The 26,016-nt window shown below is 30.6% G+C and overlaps 1 protein-coding gene across 1 annotated transcript; it reads right to left on the bottom strand.

The window, feature by feature from the left end:
* Window positions 1–5,042: 5,042 nt before the first annotated feature.
* Window positions 5,043–25,805, bottom strand: LOC132737809 (uncharacterized). The gene is made up of 4 exons (XM_060725162.1): window positions 25,534–25,805; window positions 25,154–25,272; window positions 9,424–9,570; window positions 5,043–5,155 (listed from the first exon to the last, which is right to left on the bottom strand). Exons 1-4 carry the CDS (start codon window positions 25,755–25,757, stop codon window positions 5,058–5,060), a joined length of 588 nt encoding a protein of 195 aa, XP_060581145.1. The 5' UTR covers window positions 25,758–25,805; the 3' UTR covers window positions 5,043–5,057.
* Between the last annotated feature and the right edge of the window lie 211 nt (window positions 25,806–26,016).

Raw genomic sequence — 26,016 nt, 5'->3', positions numbered from 1 at the left:
AGCTGACCTTGATTTTCACGAAGAAACCCTTTATTTTTAAAACTTTATTTCAGTTTACTAGATAAAATGAAAAAACCCTTTGATATTATTTCTTTGGTTCATTATGAAATTTGCCTTTGGCACCCCTTTTTCATTTTAAAATTAAACCCTTTTTTTACAACTGACCTAGCAATTTGACGAAGTGTTTCAAAACTTTTTGTTTTTTGATGACAGGCTATTAAATTTGGACATATATGCACAGTTTAAAAATGAAAAATTTGAATTTTGATATAGTTTGGATCGGATTTGAGGGAATTGACGTACTTTCTTGTACTTTGATTTACACCCTAAAAATTGAAATTGGGCGATTTGCACAGTTCCAGATGTGAAATTGACCCATTGAGCTTTTGGGGATTCTTTATTTGGGATAAAAAACAGATGTGACTAACCTACCAAATGAAGTTTAAAAAATTAACGGGGGCCCTCTCTAATCATATGTAGGGCGGTCAATAACCTTTTTAAGCAAAATTTAAATTTTTTTTTTGCCCTGTGATATCGTTAACCCATGAAGGGCCACCCGGTGCAGTGCATCAAAATATTTTTTTAAAAGGGTTAATTTTAGTTAAAGTTTAAGTCTTCAAAACAGCGAATAAATAAAGCACCATCGGTATTTTCTTGTCATGAATTTTTTTCCCCAAGTCATGTAGCAGCGGGTAACCCCCACCGGGATGAGATTGTCGCGAGGCCCAAAATAAAAAAATAAATCTAAAGAAGTAAAATTTACTTATATCATAGACCCTTTACTTTTTTTCTCTATTTTATTTTAAATTGTTAAAAAACATAGGCCCGGCCCCGCTTGGTTTTTAAAATTTAAATACGGTAAAATGGGGAAAGCGAATTTTTAAGGGACTGTAAAATAAACCCCCGGGGTGCCCTTTCAGGGATTTTTTTTTCTTCTTTTTTTTGGGTTTTTTTATTGGGCCCAAAGGGGTTTAAAAACCCCTGAAGATATTATTTTTACCCTTTTTTAATTTTGGCCGGCAATCATTAAAAATTTAGTGTTTATTTATACCCCAAGCCTCAATGCCAACTGAAAAGAAAGCCAATAAAGTTTGACAATATTAACGTTTTTTCCCTCTGGTAAGGAAAACCCGCATGTCTTCTTTTCCTTGCACAAAAAATGAAATTAAAAAATAGATAGTGGGTTTTTTTCTGTATAAACATTTGTTTTTCATTTGGGACTCCCAAACCCCGGGCCCGCCCCTTTTTAAAAAAACTAAAATAAATCAACAAAAACCCATTAAGATAGTGAAAGGGGATTTTCTATCCGCAACAAATCGTTTTAAAAATATTTCGGGTTTAAAAACGGGTTAAAAAGATGTTTATTGCCCATTTTAAAATTTTATTGAAAAAAAAATGTTTTTAAATCAAATTGAGGGTATTTTTCTGTATATTATTTTTTAAATTACTGCGGGTGGAAAACAAAATTATGTCCATTCGACCATTCAACCAATTGGGGCCAGTAGGGTTTCCAAGAACGGGTTTTCCCCTTAAAGTTTGTTCTTTTTTCTTTGACAAAAGTCGGGGTATTTTTTCCAGAAAATGATAAATTTTTTTTTGCAGAAGGGTTATGTCCTTTTGAAGATATTTAGTGCAAAAAGGGGAAAAACCAAAAAAAATTTATATTTTAAATTAAGGGAAAAAATATTATATCGCTATTTTAATCAAGTTATTTGAAATCCCCTGCATAAAAACACCCACTCATTACTGCCTCAAAAAAAAAAAATTGACTTCATTTACTTTAAACCTTAAACGTCCCCTACATATATAAAATTTAGTTTGTAAAAAACCCATTAAACCATATTTGCTTCACTCATAAATATTAATTTACCTTCAAATTTTTTACCAAAAGCTAACAGATCATTGTAGTAACATTTTCTCATTGAATTTCTTTTTACATTTTTTTATTACGTTTTTCCTTTTTAAAGAACCCAAAGGGACAAATTCTTTTCCCCAGTCTGAAAAATAGTTTTTTCCCTTAAAACATTTTTTTCCAAATGCCCTAAAACAAAGCACAAAGAATTTAGAAAAATAATTTATAATATTTCAGTTAAGGGTTTTTGTAACCCCTCCCCTTTCATTTCATAAAGGGTCCTTTAGTAAAACTATCGCATTTTTTTTAAAATTTAATTTTTTACATAAAAAGTTCCTTTGGGAATTTTAAAAACCCCTTTTTTGGAAAAAAAACTTTGGGCTTGAGGGGGAAATTAAAAAGGAAAATCTTGATTTTTGGGAAAATTACAAAAAAGTTTTTTTAAAATTTAAGGGTCAAAAAATTAAAAGTTAGTAATACATTCTTTATTTAGCAACGTTTTCCCCAATTTGGAAAAAAAATGGTTTTTAATTTATAAGTTATGAAAAAGGGCAGTTAACAAATTAAAAACAAAATGTGATTCTTGTTTAAATGTATATAATGATATTTGTTTAATTAACCTTTTAAAGCAAAGTAGTTTTCCTTTTGAATAGTTTTTATTTTAATCTTTACAAAAATGAAACCATTATCATAATCCAAAAACCAAACCCTTAGTTGTTAGGGCAAAATTTTTATACCCATGCAGATAATGCAGCCTATAAAGGAAAATTTTTATCTGAATTTAAACAAAAAGGAAAAAAAAAAGGACTTTTTAAATTTAAAAAATATGTTGTTTTTAAACAAAAAGTTTGGAAATTTTGTTTGGGCCGTTTCCCATAAATTTAAACAATTTTTTGGAAATTCAACTGTCTTCCATTTCGTGGGACCCTCTGTTAAATATTTATGGCATGAATGGTTAACTTTTCATATGGGGCAACCATGGAAAAAAATTATCACGAACCATTTACCCAATTTTTATGTTTTTAAATTTTGACCCTGCTTATAAAATAATATCATTTTTTAAAAAATTGGGGAAAACAAAAATGAATACATTTAACTTCCCCAAAAAGTCCCTTTTCCGATTACAGGAAAACATTTCTAAAAATAAATTTAAGCCCCCACTTGTTTTATGATGCCTACAACCCATAAACAAAATAAAACATAGAAAATTTAAATTTTAAATTTTCTCTAGTTTCAGAAATATTAACACTAAGATTTTTAGTTAAAATTTTTTGCTGTAAAACTCCAGGGAAAATTTACTTAAATTATCTCTAAAAATACAAGACAGGCCTTTCCATATAAACAAAAACAAGTATACATGTTATTTTTAAAAAAATTTTCACAGTTAATTTTTAAAAATGAGTTTGTTAACCCAAAGTAAAAAAAGTAACACACAAAATTCCAGCAGGATGAGTCATTTTTCGTTTGTAGTTTAAAAAAAAATGCATTATGCTGCTGTTTCAGATCATGAAAAAAGAATTATACAAAATTAAACCCAAAAAATAAAACAAAAAATAAATTAAGAATGCTGATTTTCAATTTTTAAAATTTGTTCAATAAAAGGGTTTAAAAATTATTGTATTGTATACAATATTATCTAGTTTTTTTGATAAACCAAGAAAACTGCTAAACAAAACAAACAATGTGTATATTAAGCTCAGACAAAGCTTTAAAATCCTATGATGTATGTACTGTACATTTTTAAAAAAAAACCCAAAATTTCAAAAGTTTGTACAAAATCTTTTCGGCTATAAAAAAAGACAAATACAAAAGAGTAGGAAATCATTATTTACAAGAAAACATAAAAAGAGCTGTCAACAAACTTGGGCCCCTTTTATGTTCTTTAAACAATCGATATTTCAGTTAACACGAAGTCCTTTTATAAAAATAAATTAAGATCTTAAGCAGAAAAAAGTAAACTTCAAACCAAATTTGCAAATTTTCAACCTCTTATTTCTACTTTAAAGTATTTCAGTTTTACTAATAATAAAACAATTATTCAGCTTTGGGTTTTTTCAGTACTTATATTTTTTTTGTATATGTAATGGGCTTAAAAAATTGTTTATTCCCTTTGATAAAGCTTAAAAAAGCTTTTAAAAGTCATTTAAACCCCGCACCCCCAGTTTTAATAGACCAAAAAAAAAACACATTAGTTAGATATTTTTTAGTCACAATTTCCCTTTTAGTTTCCTCAAGGGACAGTTAGTTTTTTTTCCCCCGATCAGGGGGAAGTAGAATATGGATAAACATATATTTTAGCAAACCCTAACACCCCTTTAGTTAATTTAAAAGACCCAAACGTACTGTTTTCACAATCACACCCGAAGGGGGTTTTAGCTTGGAAAGGGACCAGACTACAAGAACAGACTAAGGCAAGACCACATTTATATTTTCACAATATATCCCCGCACTGGGGACTTTTACTTATAACTTTTATTTCATTTTTAAGGGGTTGATCAAGGGGAAAACTTCTACATGTTCACAAAATTTGGGGAAAGAAATGCAACGTTTTGTATGACCAAAAAACCTTGGGATCAAAATTTTTTTTGTTTTAACTTTAAAAACCTTTAAACCCAAAACGCCCCTATTATCTTTGGTTTTTTTACGGTATTTTTTTCATTTTCTTTAACTTTCTTTAACTTTTTTTTCCCCGGTTTTTTCAGATCTGCCCTCTCTTTAAAAAAAAAGGTTTATCATTTGAATAATGTAAAAAGGCTAAAAAATTTCCCCTAGTTGAAAAAATAATTAAATAACTTGCTAGTTAAGCAATTGGTACTACCTGTCAACATTTCACTGTTAAATTGAACAAAAATTCAATCTAGTCTTATCATATTAAATTAGAGATAGGAATTTTGCATTCCCTGGTACATAAAGTAGATATATTTTAACAACTTCGCACACATAATAACTTCAATGGCCACTTTCTATCCAACCATTAACACTGACTTTTATACTTTCTTAAATTTCTAACTACACTATTTAAAGCTGCTTATTTCTAAACAATTTACTATTGCATTTTTTGCTTTATCCAGTTGTAATCTTGTACCCGTCCAACAAAAATAATGACCCTAATTATAAGTATAATTATGTTAAAAAAATTCAATTATCTTGTTAAGAGTAACATGCTTATATATAAACTAATTACCTTTGTTTTCTTTTTGGTAGATTATCTCCCATTTCGTGTGAGACTGATGATCTTCTCCTCCAGACGCTTGCAGAGAAGTTGTGTATCTGGTATTGATTTACTTGGTGGAGATGGATCCTCTTAAGTATACAGGATTTACAATGAGCTTGAAACTTTATTTCTCACTAAAATCTTCATTTCATGCTTATGTTTAATTAAACTTTTATGGCGTGGTATATGAATTCAGAGTTGAGTTATCATATAAAGATTGCTGCAATCTAAGTAAGTGTAAAATATATTCATTTAAACATACTAAGTTCGATGCTGAAGTGTGTACTGCCTACAATAATTTACACTTGAGAACCCAAACAAATGTCAAGGCTCAGCTTCGGAATAAACTGTTACCTCCCTGGAAATTTAAATCCATACTATGACCTATTTTCTCAATGATTACACTTATTTACACCTTGAATTAAATTCCGATAAAAGATTTTTTACATTGACACATATTCCCAAAGATAAATAGAAAACCCTAACACATGGAAATGCTAAAAGACAACTGTACATGTACCTAAGGTATAACCTTTAGTAATTATTAATAACAGAAAATTTATTTTAGTTAATTGTGTAGCAAATCTTTAACCAAATTAGAAAAACACTCAAAATCTGTTTAGGACCAAACAGTTACTAAAGCAAGGAGTGTAAAGCTTTTCTTGCTTCAAGAGACACAAAAAGCTTGCAACTTACAGGGGTGAAACAACACATGCGATAGATTCAGCCATGCTGCTACATTAAAAACCAAGGTGATTCATTCTGATAATCCCTAATTCCCGTAAAGTCATGTTTTTGAATAGAATTCCCAACTAAAGTAGTCCTGAATGTTAGTTATCTAAAACTCTCTCACTAATTTGCGACAATAAATTAAGTTTACTATTTAAGAATAAACCAGCATTCTTGAAAAAAAAAAACTATAGACACCTTTGAGTATTTAAATACATATATTTTCCACTAGAAAAAGTTGTGAACACCTTTATTATTTACTATTATTAAACGTTTTATTGACAAAAATAAGATTATTTCCTTTTAACAGTTTGGTGTTAGCAATATTTCTGTTAAATGTCTAGTTACTAAGAGATATTAATTAAGCAAATTAATTGATGCATAACATTTACAAACGGATCATTCCCAACAATCTTCTTTTCAGGGAATATACTTCAATGAAATGTTTTACTTTGTATTCAGGACTCAATTCCACTCTTTACATCTAGTAAAATAATTTAATATATAAGCTATCATGTAATCTGTTTTTAATAATATCAAAAATTGAAAAGTCTTTAAGAAACAAATCTTTTTACAATGATTTCTTTTAGAATTTCCCGTTGAATTAAAACCATTTTAAAAAAAAAGTTTTTTTTCAAAATTTTTAGTTTTGAAAATTTTAAACATAAAAAAATTTTTTTTTGGGATTAAACCCATTTTTATCCAATTTTTTCACTAAACAAAAAACTCTTTTTCTTATTTTTTTTTACTCTTTCTATAAAATTTTTCCAGTTTTTATTAAAATTTCTTTGGGAGCTATAAAAAAGTGTTTCTTTACAATGATGTTTTTTCAAATTTAAAAAGTTCAGCTAGACTAATTAACAATACTAGAATTCTTTTCCAAAAAAAAGCACATTACAAAAAAAAAAAGCAATGCCCGACAAAACTTTTTATCAAATAATTCTTTTATTATACTAAAATACCTTTTTTAAAATTCCTCAAAAATTCCCAAAAAAAAAGTTTTGTCTGGATCTCGGCAAATGTGGTTTTTCCAAACTAAACCCCCCCTACAAAAAAACTTTTTTTCCGTTATAGCTTCACGTTTACTACTGGTCACATTTTGATTAGTCAACCTCTTTGTTTAATTTTTTAAACTATAGCCAAAAGTTTGCTTTTACCTCTGATTTTAATGGGAAAAAACCCCAAAAAACTTTTAACTCCAGAGTTGTCTTTATTTAAAAAAATGTTTGGAAAAATTTTGGAGGCATGAGATCTTTTAATATTTCTTGTTTAACATCAAATTTTGTTTTGGGAGTTAAATTATTTTTACTTTAAAGGGTCTTTGATTTTTGAAGAAAGAAATAAAATTTGGGGGATACAAAAAACTGAAAGAAAAAAATCTAGTTTTTTAAGTTGGGTTAAAAAGCCAAATTAAAACCTTTAAAACCTGAGACAAAAACTTAAACTCAAAAAATTTTTGTTTTACAAACCCTTTAAAATTTGCTTTTAAATGGAAATTAAAAGACAAATAAGATTTTAGTTTGAAGAAGACACAAATTTTTAAAATCTTGCTTTTTTTCTGTTTTAAAGGGGTTAAAACCTTTTCAACACAACCCTAACCCGGTAGGGGGGAAACAAAATTATAGAAAGGTACTCCCTACTTCTTTTTTTGTTTAAAATCTACACAATAAAAATACCATCTATACCTTTGTACTCTCCATTACAGGCGACCAACAGAAAGGGGGGTAATTAAGTCAGTTTCTAAAAAAAAATTTTTGAGTAAAAAGGGGGGAAGTCTCTATGTAGTGTCACGCTCTTTGACGTGTTTTGTATCTGGGAAAAACCAAAACACAATATATTTTTTCCCCTTGACATATGTTTTTATCCCACGCAAGGGTTTATTTCAAAACTATATTTAAATTTTGAAATTATAACTAGTGGGTTTTAATTTGAACTATGCCCTGCAATTAAAATATTCCTTTTTATTTGATTTAAAAACATCTATTTCTTGCCAAACCAAAATTTTTTTTTGGTTTTTAAATTTTTTTCTACTTCTACAAAAAACAGGCAAAATTTATCACAACACTTCAATAAAAAAATAGCATTTCAAAACTTAAATTTAAAAACTTTTGTAATTTACTTTTTATAATTCACACATTTAAAATTATTTTTATATAAAAAAGGGGTTTTTCCCTATACATCATTTATGCTGAATTTTTTAAATGGGAAATTTTTAAAATTTTCATTTTGGAACCTTTTCCATTTTAAAAAGTTGGGGGTATCCCAAGGGTGTTAAAACCCAAGACGGGCAGCTTAAAAATAGGCCTGGTCAGACTGCACCCAATGTTCACGCTCTCTAGCACTATTTCTGATGGCAACAGGGTTCAAACTATTTGTTGTGTATTACATGTCATGTGGTACTTTTAGTTTCTTCTATTTGGCCTTTTTCAACTTGGCGTGGTTCTAGTATTCCAACTTGAATACTGTATAATCACCCTTAGGATATGTTGCCTGCTTTTTAAATTTGTCTTTGACGTCTTATCTGTTATATGCAGGCTTCATAAAACCTAAGATCCCCTTTCAAAAATTCAATTTTATTTAGTTTCCGCCCATTGTTTTCTCGTTTAGGGCACAAGCATTCTTTTACTTGAAGACCATACGCCGCTTTTCATGGGAATGACACTACTGTGTCACATTGAAGGTTCCATTTGATGACCGCCGTATGAACACATCTGCGGATGTTTCTAATTCAAAATTCACCATTTTCGTGTTAAATGTTGAATTTCTGCTTAAGCCGGTGCTAGGGGGCGTGGACGGTAACTTGTACTTTCCATTACCGTTCATGAACAGGCTCAATCAAACCGAGCCTGCAATATTTTCAATTTTGTCGTGTTGGGCTTTCTTTAGGGATTCTGTATTTCTCTATTTCAAGGTTAAAAGAAATACTATCAATTTTATTTTACAAAATTAATAATCAACAAGCATTCAGTTTGCCACTGAAATACTTGCAATATTGTACAAAAGTGTCCTCATCATTCCTGATCCTAAGAAAATAAATCTAGTTAAACTCTTTCTCTTCATAGGAATCATAGAGTGGGTACTACAGACATAGACTTATTAAGACATTTAATGCTGTTTTCAAAATGTGAAAGAAAACAGCTTTATTTCAGTTTTATAGCTAAGCATTAATTAAGCTATCAACTAAAGAGTTTCGATTGAACATTACTTAAACTTGAGACATAGTAGCATTAATTATTAGATTTCTATACTGATCTTGTTCTATTAGAACTTCAAGCAAATTATCTGAACTATCCCACGTGCCCAGCAGACAATGTTATGTTTACAATTACAATATCAAACCTCATTAGGTAACAGTATCTATTTTTATATACCCCTACATTTCCTTGTTATATAGAAAATGCTCCTTAATGAAGAAAAAAATAGTAAAATCAGGAAAGATATCCGACACTTTAGACTCTATCAAAATTCACATCAAATAAAAAAAACAAGACAAACCCCACTACATTTTGTATATGCTTTTAAAAGAAAAAATCAGTAACAATACATCACAATAGTATATGTGATTTCACACAAAGTTATAAAATGCAAATATTTACTGAATTTAGAGATTTGCCACTAGTTTACCTACCAGTAATATCGGACTCGGGAGCAGTAGGGGAATAATCAGATATTCTATAATCACTATCTGTCCATGTACTTGAGTCTTTAGGTAACATATATGACGCCTCCGCTGACCTACTTCTCATGTGACGACCTCGAGATCTCGTGCTTTTCTCTGTAATAGTAAAGCAAACTATACATTATAAGACTTTCCCTGTGTACATAAGCCTGTTTCCCAGCTCTGTGAAATGTTTATATATAACTAATAGAAATAGATATATTAGCTGTTCCACCTTTTTAAGGTGCTAAAACCTCACTTTATCTTAGTTTTGTTGACAAAAGACTTAAATAACAAGATGTAATATCAGATATTTGGGATTAAATGTCACTAACATTATCCAGTCATGTTGTGATTTCAATTATACAGTGTCAGACAAAAGACTCCAGGTAGTCTTAAATGGTGTTTGAGAAGAAAACTCCTTTTATATATAAAACCCCCCTTTAGGGATGAACCCTTTGTGCCAAAAACCCTTTAAAATAAAAAAGAAAAATTGGGAGAAATATTTTAAAACATTTTTTCAGTATTTAAAAATCATATAAATGTAACCCTTTAGTTCCCGGGAGTAGAGGCATAAGTACCCGTCTTGACCTTGAAAGTTGTGATTTCTATCATCAACCCCCAGCATCGCTATAGTTTCTATATCTGATGGTGCTTGGGGGGCTCTAAATTATAAGAAATTTTTGAAATGAAAAATTTGTGTTTATCTTTTTCCCAAATTTTTGTGTTTGGGGTTTTTTTGGGATTCTGTAAATTTTCTATTTTTAAAAACCACTCCCGTCCAAGTTTTTACAAAAATTTTACTGTTTCTTTAATAAGTTTCTTTTGATGCTATAAAAAATTTCAACAAGGGATTGAACTATGTAAATTTTTAAAAGAAAACAAAACACAAAATCATCAAAAACCTCTTGCACTTTTCTATAGTCAAATCTGTTGAAATTTGTCTAAATTTTATCAGAACTCATTACAAGCTTTCTAAATTTGGCAATATAACATTAATGGTTTCTATACAGAAAATCCATTTTTAGAAATGTCATAATAACACATAAGTGATGAATCAAGGACATTCCTTAATTTCTGTTTTAATAGAACCTTTAATTTTCGCCGCATGAATTATACCTTAACTTCCAATTTATGAGCTAGCTTCATTTGTGTCATTTCCTGCTCAAACATTTCCACCTGAGCTTGTGTTGTGGTATTCCTTAATGCGGCCTGGAAATGATAAACAATTCTGTTATTGCTTTTGTTATTTATTTTATCACCATTGTTTTAACTTAAAGAGGATGATCAACTTAAAGACAAGTTAATTTTCCATATATACAGCAGCAACATTTAGATGAAATAATGCTTAATGACATGTACATACAAAGAGATTTGCATGAGCAATGAAGATGAAATAACATGACTTGTAATATTTGAAGAAAAAAGAAGTTAAAAAAGAAGTTAATATAAATTATATAACAAAGCAGATAAACTGAATATCTTATCCTTCAATTGTTACAATAAGCTATTAATTACCATACACTTATTAAATCACTTTCACCAAAAAAATGATAAATGGTAAATGTAATATTTCAATGAAAACTTAGTCTTAAATACTTTACAGTTAATTAATTGTCACACCATACATTCTATAAAACAACTGTAGTATCAACATCGTAAGATAAATCAGTTATGTAAAACATTAAAAACATCAAAGTATACAAAAAACAGTTAAACTACACTTATTAGTAATTTTCCTAACTAAATATTAATATCAAAACTAAAAGTTATTAATTTGAAAACATCAACAAAATTAATTTTAAATTTTTGTCACTCTAAGCATTCAAACAAGTCAACCTAAGAAGATATTCATATAACAATTTCTCTTACAGTGTTTTCGTAAAAACATACTTATATTTCTCATTATGAGATTTATCAAAAGGTTTTACAACATCTCTCTGATCTGTTTAAACTATATTTTATCCATTAAGCATCAATAAAAAAGCATAAAGATAAAATTTGCCTTAATAATATTAAGATAAAATACCTTAATAATTCATCAATTTTAAAACATTAAAATATAATAATTATAGTATCTGTTTTATTTACTGCAAGCTTTCAGTGTGTGACACACAACTATACATGTGACATGTGAAACATTACTCCATAAAATACATTAACACTAATGGAACTATTCAACTGTATCATAGTTTCGGGACCTTTCTGTTGAAAATGTGTCAGAGATACACATGCACAGTGCGTTAACTGGAGTGCAGGTATTAGTTACCCGCACTCCAGAGCAAGTCCATTGATTGGCTCATTTTTGCTGGGGTTTACTTATTGTGACGGAAAAGAAAGGGAAAGCGACAGAAATATCATATTCAGATGCTCGTTCATTGGTTATTTTTTCTGGGGTTTCATATTGTGACAACAAGGAACGTGTTTTTATGTTTGACTATGATACAAAAGAGAAAGAACATCAAAATACTCAGCAATCTGATTAATACTCGGGGGCTACTCCCGTCGTACAAATCAGATAGCCTCGTGTTTCGATGCTCTTTCTATTACTTATTTCTTAGAGAATAAATGCATAATTTCTAAATTTAATAAGTTCTGAACATTTTCATAAATAATGTTATGATATTTTATCTCTTAAAAATGTAACTGAATCAAACAAATCTGAAATAATGTTGATTCAAAAATGGTATAAATAATGGAAGAAAGTCATTAAATATGGAGAAAGAAAAAGGAACAACAATAAATTATTTGCTTAACATGACATTTTTTTTCAATCAAAGTATTTAATACAATATAAAAATAGGAAATCCCATACATTTTTAGCTCACCTGTCACAAAGTGACAGGGTGAGCTTTTGTGATCGCTTTTCGTCCGGCGTCCGTCCGTCGTCCGTCCGTCCGTCGTCCGTCCGTCGTCCGTCCGTCCGTAAACTTTTACTTTAAATGACATCTCCTCATTAACCACTAAGCCAATTTCATCCAAACTTCACAGGAATGTTCCTTTGGTGGTCACCTTTAAAAATTGTTCAAAGAATTTAATTCCATGCAGAACTCTGGTTGCCATGGCAACCGAAAGAAAATACTTTAAATATCTTCTTTTAAAAAACCATAAGAGCTAGAGCTTAGATATTTGGCATGAAACATCTTCTAGTGAGTGTCTACCAAGTTTGTTCAAATAAAAGCCCTGGGGTCAAAATTGGCACCGCCCCGGGGGGTCATTGATTTTCCCTATATGCATATAGTAAAAACTTAAAAAATCTTCTTTTAAAGAACCAAGAGAGTTAGAGTTAAGATATTTAGCATGAAACATGTTCTAATAAGTGTCTATCAAGTTTGTTCAAATAAAAGCCCTGGGGTCAAAATTGGCCCCGCCCCGGGGGGTCATTGATTTTCCCTATATGCATATAGTAAAAACTTAAAAAATCTTCTTTTAAAGAACCCAAAGAGCTAGAGCTAAGATATTTAGCATGAAATATGTTTCTAATGGTGTCTACCAAGTTTGTTCAAATAAAAGCCCTGGGGTCAAAATTGGCCCCGCCCCGGGGGTCATTGATTTTCCCTATATGCATATAGTAAAAAACTTTAAAAATCTTCTTTTAAAGAACTCAAAGAGCTTTGGCTAAGATATTGAGCATCAAACATGTTCTAATAGTTGTCTACCAAGTTTGTTCAAATAAAAGCCCTGGGGTCAAAATTGGCCCCGCCCCAGGGGGTCATTGATTTTCCCTATATGCATATAGTAAAAACTTAAAAAATCTTTTAAAGAACCAAAAGAGTTAGAGCTAAGATATTTAGCATGAAACATGTTCTAATAAGTGTCTACCAAGTTTGTTCAAATAAAAGCCCTGGGGTCAAAATTGGCTCCGCCCCGGGGGTCATTGATTTTCCCTATATGCATATAGTAAAAACTTAAAAAATCTTCTTTTAAAGAACTCAAAGAGCTATGGCTAAGATATTTAGCATCAAACATGTTCTAATAGGTGTCTACCAAGTTTGTTCAAATAAAAGCCCTGGGGTCAAAATACGCCCCGGGGGTCATTGGTTTTCCTTATATGTGTATAGCAAAAACTTAAAAAATCTTCTTTGAAAAAACCCAAATAGCTTGAGTTAAGATATTAAGCATGAAACATCTTTTAGTGAGTGTCTACAAAGTTTGTTCAAATAAAAGACCTGGGGTCAAAATTGGCCCCGCCCCGGGGGTCATTGATTTTCTTTATATGTGTATATAGCAAAAACTTAAAATCTTCTTTGAAAAAACCCAAATAGCTAGAATTTAGATATTAAGCATGAAACATCTTCTAGTAAGTGTCTACAAAGTTTGTTCAAATAAAAGCCCTGGCCCGGCCCCAGGGGTGTCATTGTTTTTAACTATATGTGTATAGTAAAAACTTTAAAAAAATCTTCTTTTAAAAAAACCAAATGAGCTAGAGCTTAGATGTTTAGCATGAAACATCTTCTTATTGGTGTCTACCAAGTTTGTACAAATAAAAGCCCTTGAGTTAAATTGGCCCTGCAAAGTTGGTGGGGTGGGGGTTGGGGGGCCTATATACAGGTGAGCGACCTCAGGGCCATCATGGCCCTCTTGTTTTAAAGATGTTCTGTTTTTTTCCACAAAACCAAATTAATATAATAAGTTTATGAAACAGATATATTATTTTACCAATATACAAAGTCGAAATTATAACTAAAACATGACTTCTAAAACAGAAATTAATGAACAACTGCATTATTTTCCTTGTAAATATGAGAAAACCTAAAGTCTGCTGCTGTTGAAAACAGTTTTTTAACTGTCTGCAATTTTTCTAGCATATACCGATACTCAGATACAATCATGACAGAGTTAAAACCTACAACTCATAGTGATATAAACATTGATTCAAAATAAAATAGCAATGTCTAAATTGAAAATTTTCATTAGTACTACATTTATCTGAATATCTCAACTTATTTCAATTTGTTTAAATCAGACAGAACATCATCACATAAACATCAGTATGCCATTATTCCCTGAAGAAATCTAACATCCATCTAAAAAATGTAAAAGGAATGCAGAGTTTCATGTCTTATATTTATGCTATAATTCATATATAAACAGATCTTTCCTGACTGTACCACATTGTGTACCTGTTTTTTCTTTCTGAACATGTAACATTATTTTGTACCAACTGTGACCAATAGCAATAATATCTGTCTATGTTGCATTTCGGAACCCATGAATACCTGCCCATATGGCGATAACGATACTTGCTAAGTTGCCATCCATGGGCAGGGACCTTAGAGACAGATATTCCAATCTGAACAGCAAACACTTGTCAGGTATTTTTCTTGTATATTCTACAATATTCTGCGAGATACAGCTAATTAAACTCTCATAGTATGTATTTGATGCACTAAAAACCATGACAGCAATCACAGTGATATGTTAGTGATGATGATGACAATGGTGGTGCTACTGTTGCTGTAACAACAAGTGACGTCAAGATAATATGAAAATAATCATGATGAAGGTGATGATGATGATGATAACCATTGATAACATGACAGTGATGATGACAACAGGTGACATTAGGATGATGACAGTCCTGTTTGTGCTGACTTAAAATGTTGATGATCATTTACTACTACCACTATGGCAATGATGATAGTACTTAATAAGAAGATGTCTATCATAAAGAAAATGATGATGAAGCCGCAGAAAACTGCTTCATCTACTGATGATGAAAATGATAATGATGAAAACCGTAATGATGATTATTATAATGATGATCATAATGATGACAGTACAAGTAGCAAGCTTTAAGTGAATAAACTATTCATAAAACAACAACTATGTAAACAGACAAGCTAAATCTCTCCACATCATACCAAACATTTGTTAGATTTACCTTATCTTTCCGTATTTTCTTCAACACACTCTCTATAGCTACATACTGGCAATAAAATGAATATGTCAATTCATCAACAGATTTTATAACTTTATACCACAATGTGGCAATAATGATAATTATATATTATTATATATTGCTTTGCCAGCTTAAGCTGACCTATACACCATTAACTTTGTGCTTTGATTTCAAACTGTTAATTTTTTTCCTCATTTTTTTTCATTATCAAAAAGCTTGAACAAGTGTTAAGTATAGAGTCTGGTCAGACTTCACGGATGTCCAAAATAGCCAGACTCTTATGACTCTGTATGAATTCATCTGCGGAGGGTTTGAAATTCAAAATTCACCATTTTTGTGTTTAAATGTTGAATTCTGCTTAAGCTGGTGCTAGGGGACGTGAATGGTAACTTGCACTTTCCAGTACCGTCCATGAACAGCCGGCTCAATCAAACCGAGCCTGCAACATTTTACAATTTTGCCGTGTTGGGCTTTCTTTAGGGATTCTGTTTTTCTATATTTCTTATTCTAGAAGCATTGTAATTACTACTAACACTAAGAGTGATATAAGCAAAGTTGTTAGTTTTACAGTCTTTAAATGGCTATAACCTTTATAGAGAGAGAAAAAAGGGAAAATAACTGTCTAGATTTCTAAGTGAAAGATATATTGAATTTAAAGTGTTATGATAATGGAAAACATGCTGTCAGTAATGGGCATAAATTGAAACTATAAGTTTCATTTCTGTCACAAATTCTTGACAGTTCTATGGTTGCAATAGTGATAACTTAATAGAAACACTATTTGGTTCAATAAATAATCAATAATAAAAATGACTGTCATAAATTTCTCAGACAAATACATTTATTAAAACAGATTGAAATCCATGAAATTTTCTAGCAATTTCTGAGACATTAATATTTATGCCACAAGAAAGCAGATGATTAAATGAATGTAAGAATAAATTATTTGAAACTACAATACAAATTCATCTACACAGCAATGTGAAATAAAATTATTTCTTTATTTTTAATAAATACCAAACCCAATTATTCCTTTATCGCAGTTATTAATTTACGAAATATAAAATTTAAAACTCTCAACATAGAAAATTTGCTTATGTTTTTCTTTCAGAAATCCTATAATTCTTTTCCTCTTCAATCAAAATTCAGAAAATTTACAGAACAACTGCCAGTCTAAGTTTGACATTTAAGGCACATTATGTCTGAGAAAAAACAATGTTTTTTCCTTCTTTAGAAAGAGCAAACTTGAGTTTCATAAGGTTAAGAATAGTTAAGAAGCACTGAATGTGAAATTATTTGTCATAACAGTTGCAAAATGTAAACAATTTATAATGTTGATTTCCATACAAAATACTATATTACTGTAACTGTACTAATTGCCATAGGCAATAAAAACAGGTTCAGGTCATTGGCAACTAAATAACTTTTTGGAAACTATAACAGGACACCAAAAATAAAAAGCTTTTGAGATATAGAAATAAAAAGCATTTCAGAAGCATAAGGGGCCTTTTTAAGTATTAAACAAAGATCAACTGGTTAAATAATGCTGCTATCAGTTTAATGGGGAAAAACTACTATTGGTATTGACCAGTTATAAATTAAATGTCAAGGAAAATCTTCCAACATACACGACCTAATGTACTGTAATTTTGTATCAATTGCTACCATTTTAAATGTGCATTATGCACTTGTCATACTTTGAATTTTGAATTACACAATGCCCATGAAATAGGTTTCAAATATTTAACTTCAGAAGCTTAAAGTATGGAGCCCATTCACACTGAACAGACACGCAGATAGGCCTGGCTCAAATCAAGTAGCAGCACATGTTAGTAATTATAACAGCTAGCATAAATGTTACAAGGTTTTCATAAAGCAGCTTAAAAACCGTTTTAAAATTCTTTTTAAAAAGAATTCACAAAGCAAAGCAGACATAGTTATCTCAAATCATTATTTCTCTGTATGTTTTATTGTTATTATAGGCTTGGGGTATAAAGCAGAAGAATAGGAATACATTTTCTGTTACAGTTAAGTGATAGTTTCCTGAAAATGAACACAAATTTAACAAAATGTCATTTCCTACTCTCCTATATTTAGATGCTGCACAGCATTTGCAATACATTATCACTTTGTAATGTGTCCCTATCTCTAATTTATTTCACACTTTATTTGACATGTGCTGTATTTACGGGCTGCCGGGTTAACACAGCATTGTATAATGTCTCATCAATAACAGTAAACAAAACAAAAATGTCAAAGAAAGTGTGACATCTTCCACGTATGAAGCTCCCTACAGAATAATTATTTACTATAAATCATCTGTCATAAAACACAAGCTTCTTTTATGTCACTGCAATAACAACTTGATAAAAATTAATGATACATGAAGAGTGATGAAAAAAGAGAAACTAAACTTGTTCTTTTGTTAATTATCCAACAATACCTAGAATTCATGAAAAAGTGGTGTGTACCTTCATGTATTTATTTACTCTTAGTAACAACTTTTTGTAACAAAAAAAAAAAAAAAACAAACAAACAAACAAAAAATAATGTAAATGCTCCAATTATCTGATCAAAATTTCTTAGTAAAAATACATTTCAAAAATAATATTTCAATGTCACTACAATAATATTCAAATTATAATGTATCGGTTATGTTTGACAAACCATCATATACCCTGTAACTTGAAATAGTATGGCAAATGCAATTCTAAAGTAATACAATTGATTTATATTATGGGGGTGCTAAATAAAAAGAATTCCAATCAATCTACAAATAAAATTACTGTAACAAGAGTTCATATTTTTCAAGAATTCATATGAAAATGTGTCAGGCTGCTTAGGAATTCATTAGCGTACTTTATAAACCTATTAGTTTAACATTGTTATATGTCCCTAGGGAGAGAAAACACATAATGAGCCCTGTACAGTAGCAATGACATGTATAAAACAAAACAAATCCAATTAGTAGCTATGAAACAGCTTTGCTAACCCTTTCACCTCATAATCTATAGAGAATATTTGTTCTACATGAAAGATTGAAATATACATGTATTTTGCAGAGTGAACACCAGATGTAAAAACACATTAGCTGGTGTTCACAAGTGAAATATACTAAGTATAATCTATTGTAATCTAAATGTTATTTCTCCTAAAACTGTCTTTTTTCATGCTTTTAATTTATAATGTGTATTGTATTATAGGATTTTAATATCATGCAAGTGCTGATAGTATTAATTATATTTATTAGTCATATTACAGGGATTTTTTGGCTTATTTTATAGCCGTTATTGGGTCATATTCCCAAATGAAAATAGTATATTATTTTCCCAATCCACAGGAAAAAATTCCAAATTGAAAATTACAAAATAAAAATATGAATAAAAGTTCTAAAATCTTTGAAAATAAGGGGTTCTTCACTGTAATAGTGCTTAAGGACTTTACCCAAAGTGTCACTATAACCTTGACCTTTGACCAAAAATAGCTGGTGTAATCTATTTGTCATGGACAATGTCCCTACTAAGTTTAAACACACCTAGGCTAATAAATTCTCAACTTATTATCAAACAAGGGTTTTTACAATGCCTCTGTGACCTTATTATAGTTTCCCACTTTAACACTATCTGATAGATGTAGTGTTATAACATCATTCATTAACTGGTTTCATTCATTTTATATAAAAGGACAACAAGAATGCCTTAAAGGCATCAATTATTTCAGAATTACAAGATTAAATTATTTCTTTATTTGATTACTAAAATAGTGTTTTACTTGAATATTCAACATTGGGAATTGATTGTCTAGTTTACTGCAGGGTGTAAAATGACCTTAGCATATCTGATATACACTAGAGATAAGAAACAAAGGTTTGTAAACATATTGTCTATATATGGCTCTTACTACTAACTTAGATATGGAATGTTATAGTAAGTTACATTCTTGTTATACTGTACATGTAATATCTATTATATCAACATGTACAGATGATTATGTGAAAACTTTTAAGTCTTTTAAAGCATCTAATGATGTATCAATCTCTTTAAGTTGATGCATGAATTAAATACGGACTAACCCGTGATTAGTAACCCCTACAAAATAACTTACAATCCTGCTATTTATAGGAAAGTCAGGTGCAAATAAGATAATAAGAGAATGTCATAAACAAAGCGCTGATAAGCTGTTCAAAAGTCATATCAGTTTGACAAGTAATAGCATAATATATTAGCGACGCATGTTTGATGTTATGAAAATTCCCTTCCCTTCTTTTCATTTAAAAAGGTCAAGCTGTTTTTGTAAAGGCCTTTACTTTAACTATACGTGACTAATCTGACAAATGTTTACTCCTCAATAGAATAATATGTTTCTCTTTGTATCGAAATACTGAAGTAATGTGATAATTGGAGATAGTAGAGTTTTGCGGACGATAACGGACTGTGAAAGTGAAGCGTGAAGAGCGTACTGTTTCCTGGGGTTGTCTCAAAATGATAAAGTTTGCTTGATGTTTTATTGATAATCATGCAACTACAGTAAAATGTGACTATGCCAGCTTTTAAATTTTACAAACAAAAATTGTTAATCAATTAGACCAACATATTTTTTTCGACGAACAAATGACACACAAATTCTTACAACAACCGTAAGTAAATCACGCGGGTGTCTCCAAATTGAGCTTACGCTTCTATATTGTTTAACTTGGCATATAGCATGTTCTACTTTAACTCTGTAACGACCCACATATCTATTAAGAAGCACGCACTGTCGCCTTTCATTGCCTTGCTTTCGTCGAATCTGCGCTGAACTGTAGGGGGTTAGGATTGGGTGACGATTTGGATATATTTTATCTCCTAACAATATGCAGTTCAGGAAACAAAAGGTCATTTCCAATGTGTCGCATGAGCTGATACTGTTGGGCGTCATTATGGTGCCCAAAAATCCCGTCTCCACATGACGTATTTTGCCAGTGTTGTCAATAACTATCTGTGAATGCAAGCAGTGGTAATGCCTGTGTCCTGCGAAGAACTGTTGCTGGTTGATTTTTGGTCTGTAAATCTCATGGCTTGTGCCATCTAATGCTCCAACAGCAGGAATTATTTTAGGCCAATTCCCTCGCAAATTCTGCCACTCGTTAATTCTTGGCCATCCAATAACGCAGAACGCAGGCTTGTTGACAGACCAGCAGCTGGACAAGCAGAACAACCGAGGACACAGCCTGATGATGGATCGCAACCACAACCAGCCGGTCACAGCCGGAACAGCAGCGCCCGCATACAACAGCCGCTCCCACACGAGGCATGCGCGACAATATAGCTGCTGGGCTTTCCTCTTCTGAGAGCGATAGTGACAACGACGTCAACAGGGCGTCCCAAGAAAACAATAGGCGCAGAACTAGTCCGGAAAAATCACGAACTGTATAAAAAGTTTATGAAGAGGAAAATGCCAAGGCTTTTGAGAGACATTGGCTACGATTCGTCTGAATCTAATTAGATGTTTTGCTTTCAAAATAACATTTTAATAAAAAGTGTCTTGAATCCAGAAATAATTTGTATTTGCCTTGCTTTCAGCTTAATGTGTTTTGAGAAGTCCCCCAAATATAATATATAGTTCACGGACTGCTCTCCATGTTCATTGTCGTCCGCACAACTTTATTATAGGACGCCATCGTCTATAGACATATTATACCTAGCTTTCCTCTGTTGAAAAGATAAATATATGTTTTATAATGGCTCTAGAGCATGTCAGATTGCTATACCGTGAAGAAAGCTGCGTGGAATGTGAAATTATGTGTCATTTAATTAGCAAAACGTAAACTAAGTGGTACTTTGTCTTCCATAATTTAAAAATACTTTATCACTTAAATATCATAAATGGTCAAAAAGTAAAAGATGATTTAGCTAAAAAAAAATAACAACCTTTTAAACTTATAATGACGACATCTTTAAACATAATTATTTAACTTTTAATGTAACTTGCATAACAACAGCTAAAATGAACATTACTTATATACGTATAAATATTTATTTCATGTTTTCCAGTGTTTTACTGTAATATATCAGATGATTATATTCTGATAAACCAATAGTGAAATCTATAAAATATAATTACCACTGTAGATTGACTATATCTGAATGCGGATGAAAAGAATATCATAACTAAATGGAATAACAGGCAAAAATAAATGCCGTCATACGTAAATTTTGATTATTGGGGAAAAGAAAGTGGATGTAATCATACATCATGTTAAAAATGTAGCAAAATAAGAGAAAATTTACATATATATTTCAAAATAGACGATGTGATGACGTCAAAAAGGAGAACGCATGCCATTACGCGGCAAAATCAATGAATGAAGTGACTTCGTATTAAGACATAATATTTTTAGGGTAAAAATCTATATATTTAACTCAAATTGAAGTTGGTTTATTAATTACAAATTATTCGATTTACACTGACTTTGCTATAATTGACTGTAACTTAGTAATTAATGAATAGGTCCTTTTCATACTTGGACAGATAAGACCTCCTAAAGGGTTGTACTGACCTTAACAATGAGCTTTAAATGACCTTGACTGTCAAGGCCAATTTATTGAATTTCGGTTCAATTGTCATTATTTTGTTATTCATGTACAGATTTGGTTCATACTAGTTAGGACACAACAACACTTATGACAAAACGGCGGATTGAATAATTCAGATATGATATGACCTTGACCGTTTAAAGACATTGACCAAAATCAAAAACAGATATTTGCATTTTGCTTATATATGTCTTATCTTTGCCATTTATTTATGGAAATAATTCAAACTTGTGCACAACAAGTGTGACTTGACATACCTATTAAAATAAAAAAGTAAAATCTAAAAATTTTCTTTTTAAAGATTTGTTGAAACAGTTTATTTTTTGCTTTTGGAAAAAGTAAAAACGTTGATCGTTGCCCATGCCCGGCTAAGGCTCTTGTTTATTATCAATTATTGGTCGAGCACAGGCATAATAATCAATCTATTTCTCTGTAACTAATTCAACTCAACTCGACAGTAAAAAAATAAGCATTATGGTACCTTAATCACGCACGCAATTCACGGTATTTCACTTTCAATAAAAACCGATAAATAAAGTATCAAATATTCATGTTAATTACCTTTTAGTGTTCAATTATTGATCTTCACATGCTTTCAAATATATTGAGTTCATGTCATTTACCTTTCATTTTCCTCTCATTAAAATAGTTTACGACTCATTAATATCCTTGATGATCTTCTCCTCCAGACGCTTGCAGAGAAGTTGTGTATCTGGTATTGATTTACTTGGTGGGGATGGATCCTCTGTAAGTATAAACGATTAAGATATTGAACTTGAAACTATTTCTCATAAAAAAAATGCTAATGTTTATTAAACTTTATGATGTGTATATAAGATTCAGAGTTGACTTATCATACATGTATAAGATAGCGCCTGCAGATCTAACATAAGTGTTATATGTTGAATCTAAATTAAATATGTTGTATCTAAAAAATTCTTATAATTTCTATGGACATGGTAAGGCTAATCATATGGTAATTCAATGAGAAATACTGGCTCCCCAGAGTTCTTAAATCAGCATGAATATTTTTTTTAATAATGATATTATCCATGTTTTTGGGTTACTGTTAGATGAATGTAATAAGTTGATGCTGAAGTGTGTACTACCTGCAATATATACAATTGAGAATAAACAAATATTATACTAATGTCAATACTCTGCTGCCTAAAATAAACAGATAACCAAACAGTACTAAGCAATGAGTGTAAAGTTTCTTGCTCCAGGACACAAAAGCTTGCCACTAACGGGTTGAACAACACATGCGATAAATTAACCACTAAGCCATGCTGCCACATTAAAACAAGGTGATTAATTTCTGCTAGAAGAGCTGCGATATGAATTTCATTTTATATATATCTTTTTAATCAAGAACTGTAACTCTTTCATAGTGAATAGCAAAATCAAACATCAAAGTAACTATATAGTCTTAAAATTTGTTTGATTTGCCAGGAAATATGTTTTTGATTAATTTTAAAGTAATGTTTTTGGTTAATTCCCTAAAGTAGTCTGATTTTAGTTATCTAAAACATCTCACTAACTTGACAGAATAAAATTGAGTTTACTCTAAAAATCAACCAGCATTCTTGATAAAAAGTTTAGACACTTGAGTATTTTAAAGTACATACATTTCCTGTAGCAATGGCTGTTGACACAAATATTATTTACTAGTTATTATGTTTATTGACAAAATAAGATTATTTTCTTCAACAGTTTGGTGTTAGCAATATTTCTGTGTAATGTCTAAAATTCTAGATATATTAATTAAGCAAATCAATTGATGATAACATTTACAACAGATCATTCAACTATCTTCTTTCAGGAAACAATTTCAATGAATGTTTTACTTGTATTCAGGACTCCAATCCACTCTTATTTCCAGTAATATAGTTTATATGCGTGCTATCATGTACTTCCAGTAATATAGTTTATATACAAGCTATCATGTACTTCCAGTAATATAGTTTATATACATGCTATCATGTACTTCCAGTAATATAGTTTATATACAAGCTATCATGTACTTCCAGTAATATAGTTTATATACAAGCTATCATGTACTTCCAGTAATATAGTTTATATACAAGCTATCATGTACTTCCAGTAATATAGTTTATATACAAGCTATCATGTACTTCCAGTAATATAGTTTATATACAAGCTATCATGTACTTCCAGTAATATAGTTTATATACAAGCTATCATGTACTTCCAGTAATATAGTTTATATACAAGCTATCATGTACTTCCAGTAATATAGTTTATATACAAGCTATCATGTACTTCCAGTAATATAGTTTATATACAAGCTATCATGTACTTCCAGTAATACAGTTTATATACATGCTACCAATGTTATGTTTAAAACTACAGTATACATCCTCATTAGGTAACAATATCTGGTTTTTATATACCCCCACAATTCCTTGTTATACAGAAAATGCTCAATAATGAAGACAAAAAAAGTAAAATCAGGACAGACACTTTAGACTCTATCAAAATACACTTTAATTGAAAAAAAACAACAACAACAAATCACTTCATTCTGGATTTGCTTTTTAACAGAATAAAATCAGTTGCAATACATCACAATAGTATGTGTGATTTCACACAAGCTAATAAAATGCAAATATTTATTGAATTTAGAGACTTGACACTAGTTACCCTACCAGTAATATCTGACTCTGGAGCAGTAGGTGAATAATCAGATGTTCTATAATCACTATCTGTCCATGTACTTGAGTCTTTAGGTAACATAAACGACGCCTCCGCTGACCTACTTCTCCTGTGACGACCTCGAGATCTCGCGCTATTCTCTGTAAAAGTAGAGCAAACTATACATTACAAGACTTTCCTTGTGTACATAAGCCTGTTTCTCAGCTCTGTTATATAACTAACTGTAACTGATACATTAGCTTTTTCACTTTTTAAAGGCGCTAAAGCCTCACTTTATTTTAGTTTTGTTGACAAAAGACTTAAATGACAAGATGTAATTTCAGATATTTGGGATTAAATGTCACTAACATTATCCAGTCATGTTGAGATTTTAATTATACAGTGTCACACATAGACTCCAGGTAGTCTTTTTGACAAAAAAAAACCTCCTCTGATATATAATCACACTTTAGGCATGAACGCTTGTACCAAACCTGTGAAGGTAATAAAGAAACAGGTAGAAAATATTTAACACATTGTTTCAGTATTAATAATTATATAAATGTACCTTTTAGTTCAGGGGAGTAGAGTGCATATGTACCAGTCTGTGACCTTGACCTGTTGTGTATTCTATCATCAACCTCAGCATCGCTATAGTAACTGATGTCTGATGGTGCTGGGGGTACTCTAAAATTATAAGAATTATTAAACTGATAACAGTGTTCATAATACATACTCCAGTCCAAGTATTATTTTGAATTGATGAACTTACAATGTAAAAAGTAAAAAATAGTCTTAAAGTTTGATCAACATAAACAGTTTCTACTTTCTATCAAAATTTATAAATAAAAAAACTTTGAATCTTTAAACTAGTAATTATTTAAAAAGAGCGCATTTTACTCGCTGTGTCTTTGAAATGTATGCATTATTATTATTAAGAGAATCGACCTGTAATGTGTAAATGCCTTCTTCATCTCAACTGGAAATATGTCAGCAGTCTTTAGTTTAGGACGAGATTTGTTGGCAAGTTTGATATCTCGACCTCTAATGTCTCTATGTCTTGTAGATGGTGCTGTACTGCCTCGCTGACTCTCCCTATCTTTCATTTTGTCATGCCCATGTTTATCATTCCCTTGATTTGTGTCTTGTCTGTCAGTTATCATGTTTCTCATCTCATTTTACAAAAGCTTCAATTTTTATCCAATTTCTTTGTAGTTCTCACCAGACAGATTTACAGAATATAATAAATATTCTACTAAGATTTGAATGGCTTATTAAAAATATTTTCAGTTAACTTTGGTATCTGTAATTCTATGTCCATTATCAAATATACAGCTTCATTTGAAATACGTACTAAAGTCATAAAAATCTGATTTACCTCAAAGTGAAAAGAGGAAGGGAAATTTTAACATTCTATTTTTCTTACGTTGG

Source organism: Ruditapes philippinarum, unplaced genomic scaffold, assembly GCF_026571515.1.
Source record: "Ruditapes philippinarum isolate M1 unplaced genomic scaffold, ASM2657151v2 ctg6713_1_1_1_1, whole genome shotgun sequence".
Classification (NCBI taxonomy): Eukaryota; Metazoa; Mollusca; class Bivalvia; order Venerida; family Veneridae; genus Ruditapes; species Ruditapes philippinarum.
This window is presented reverse-complemented; position numbering and strand designations above follow the sequence as displayed.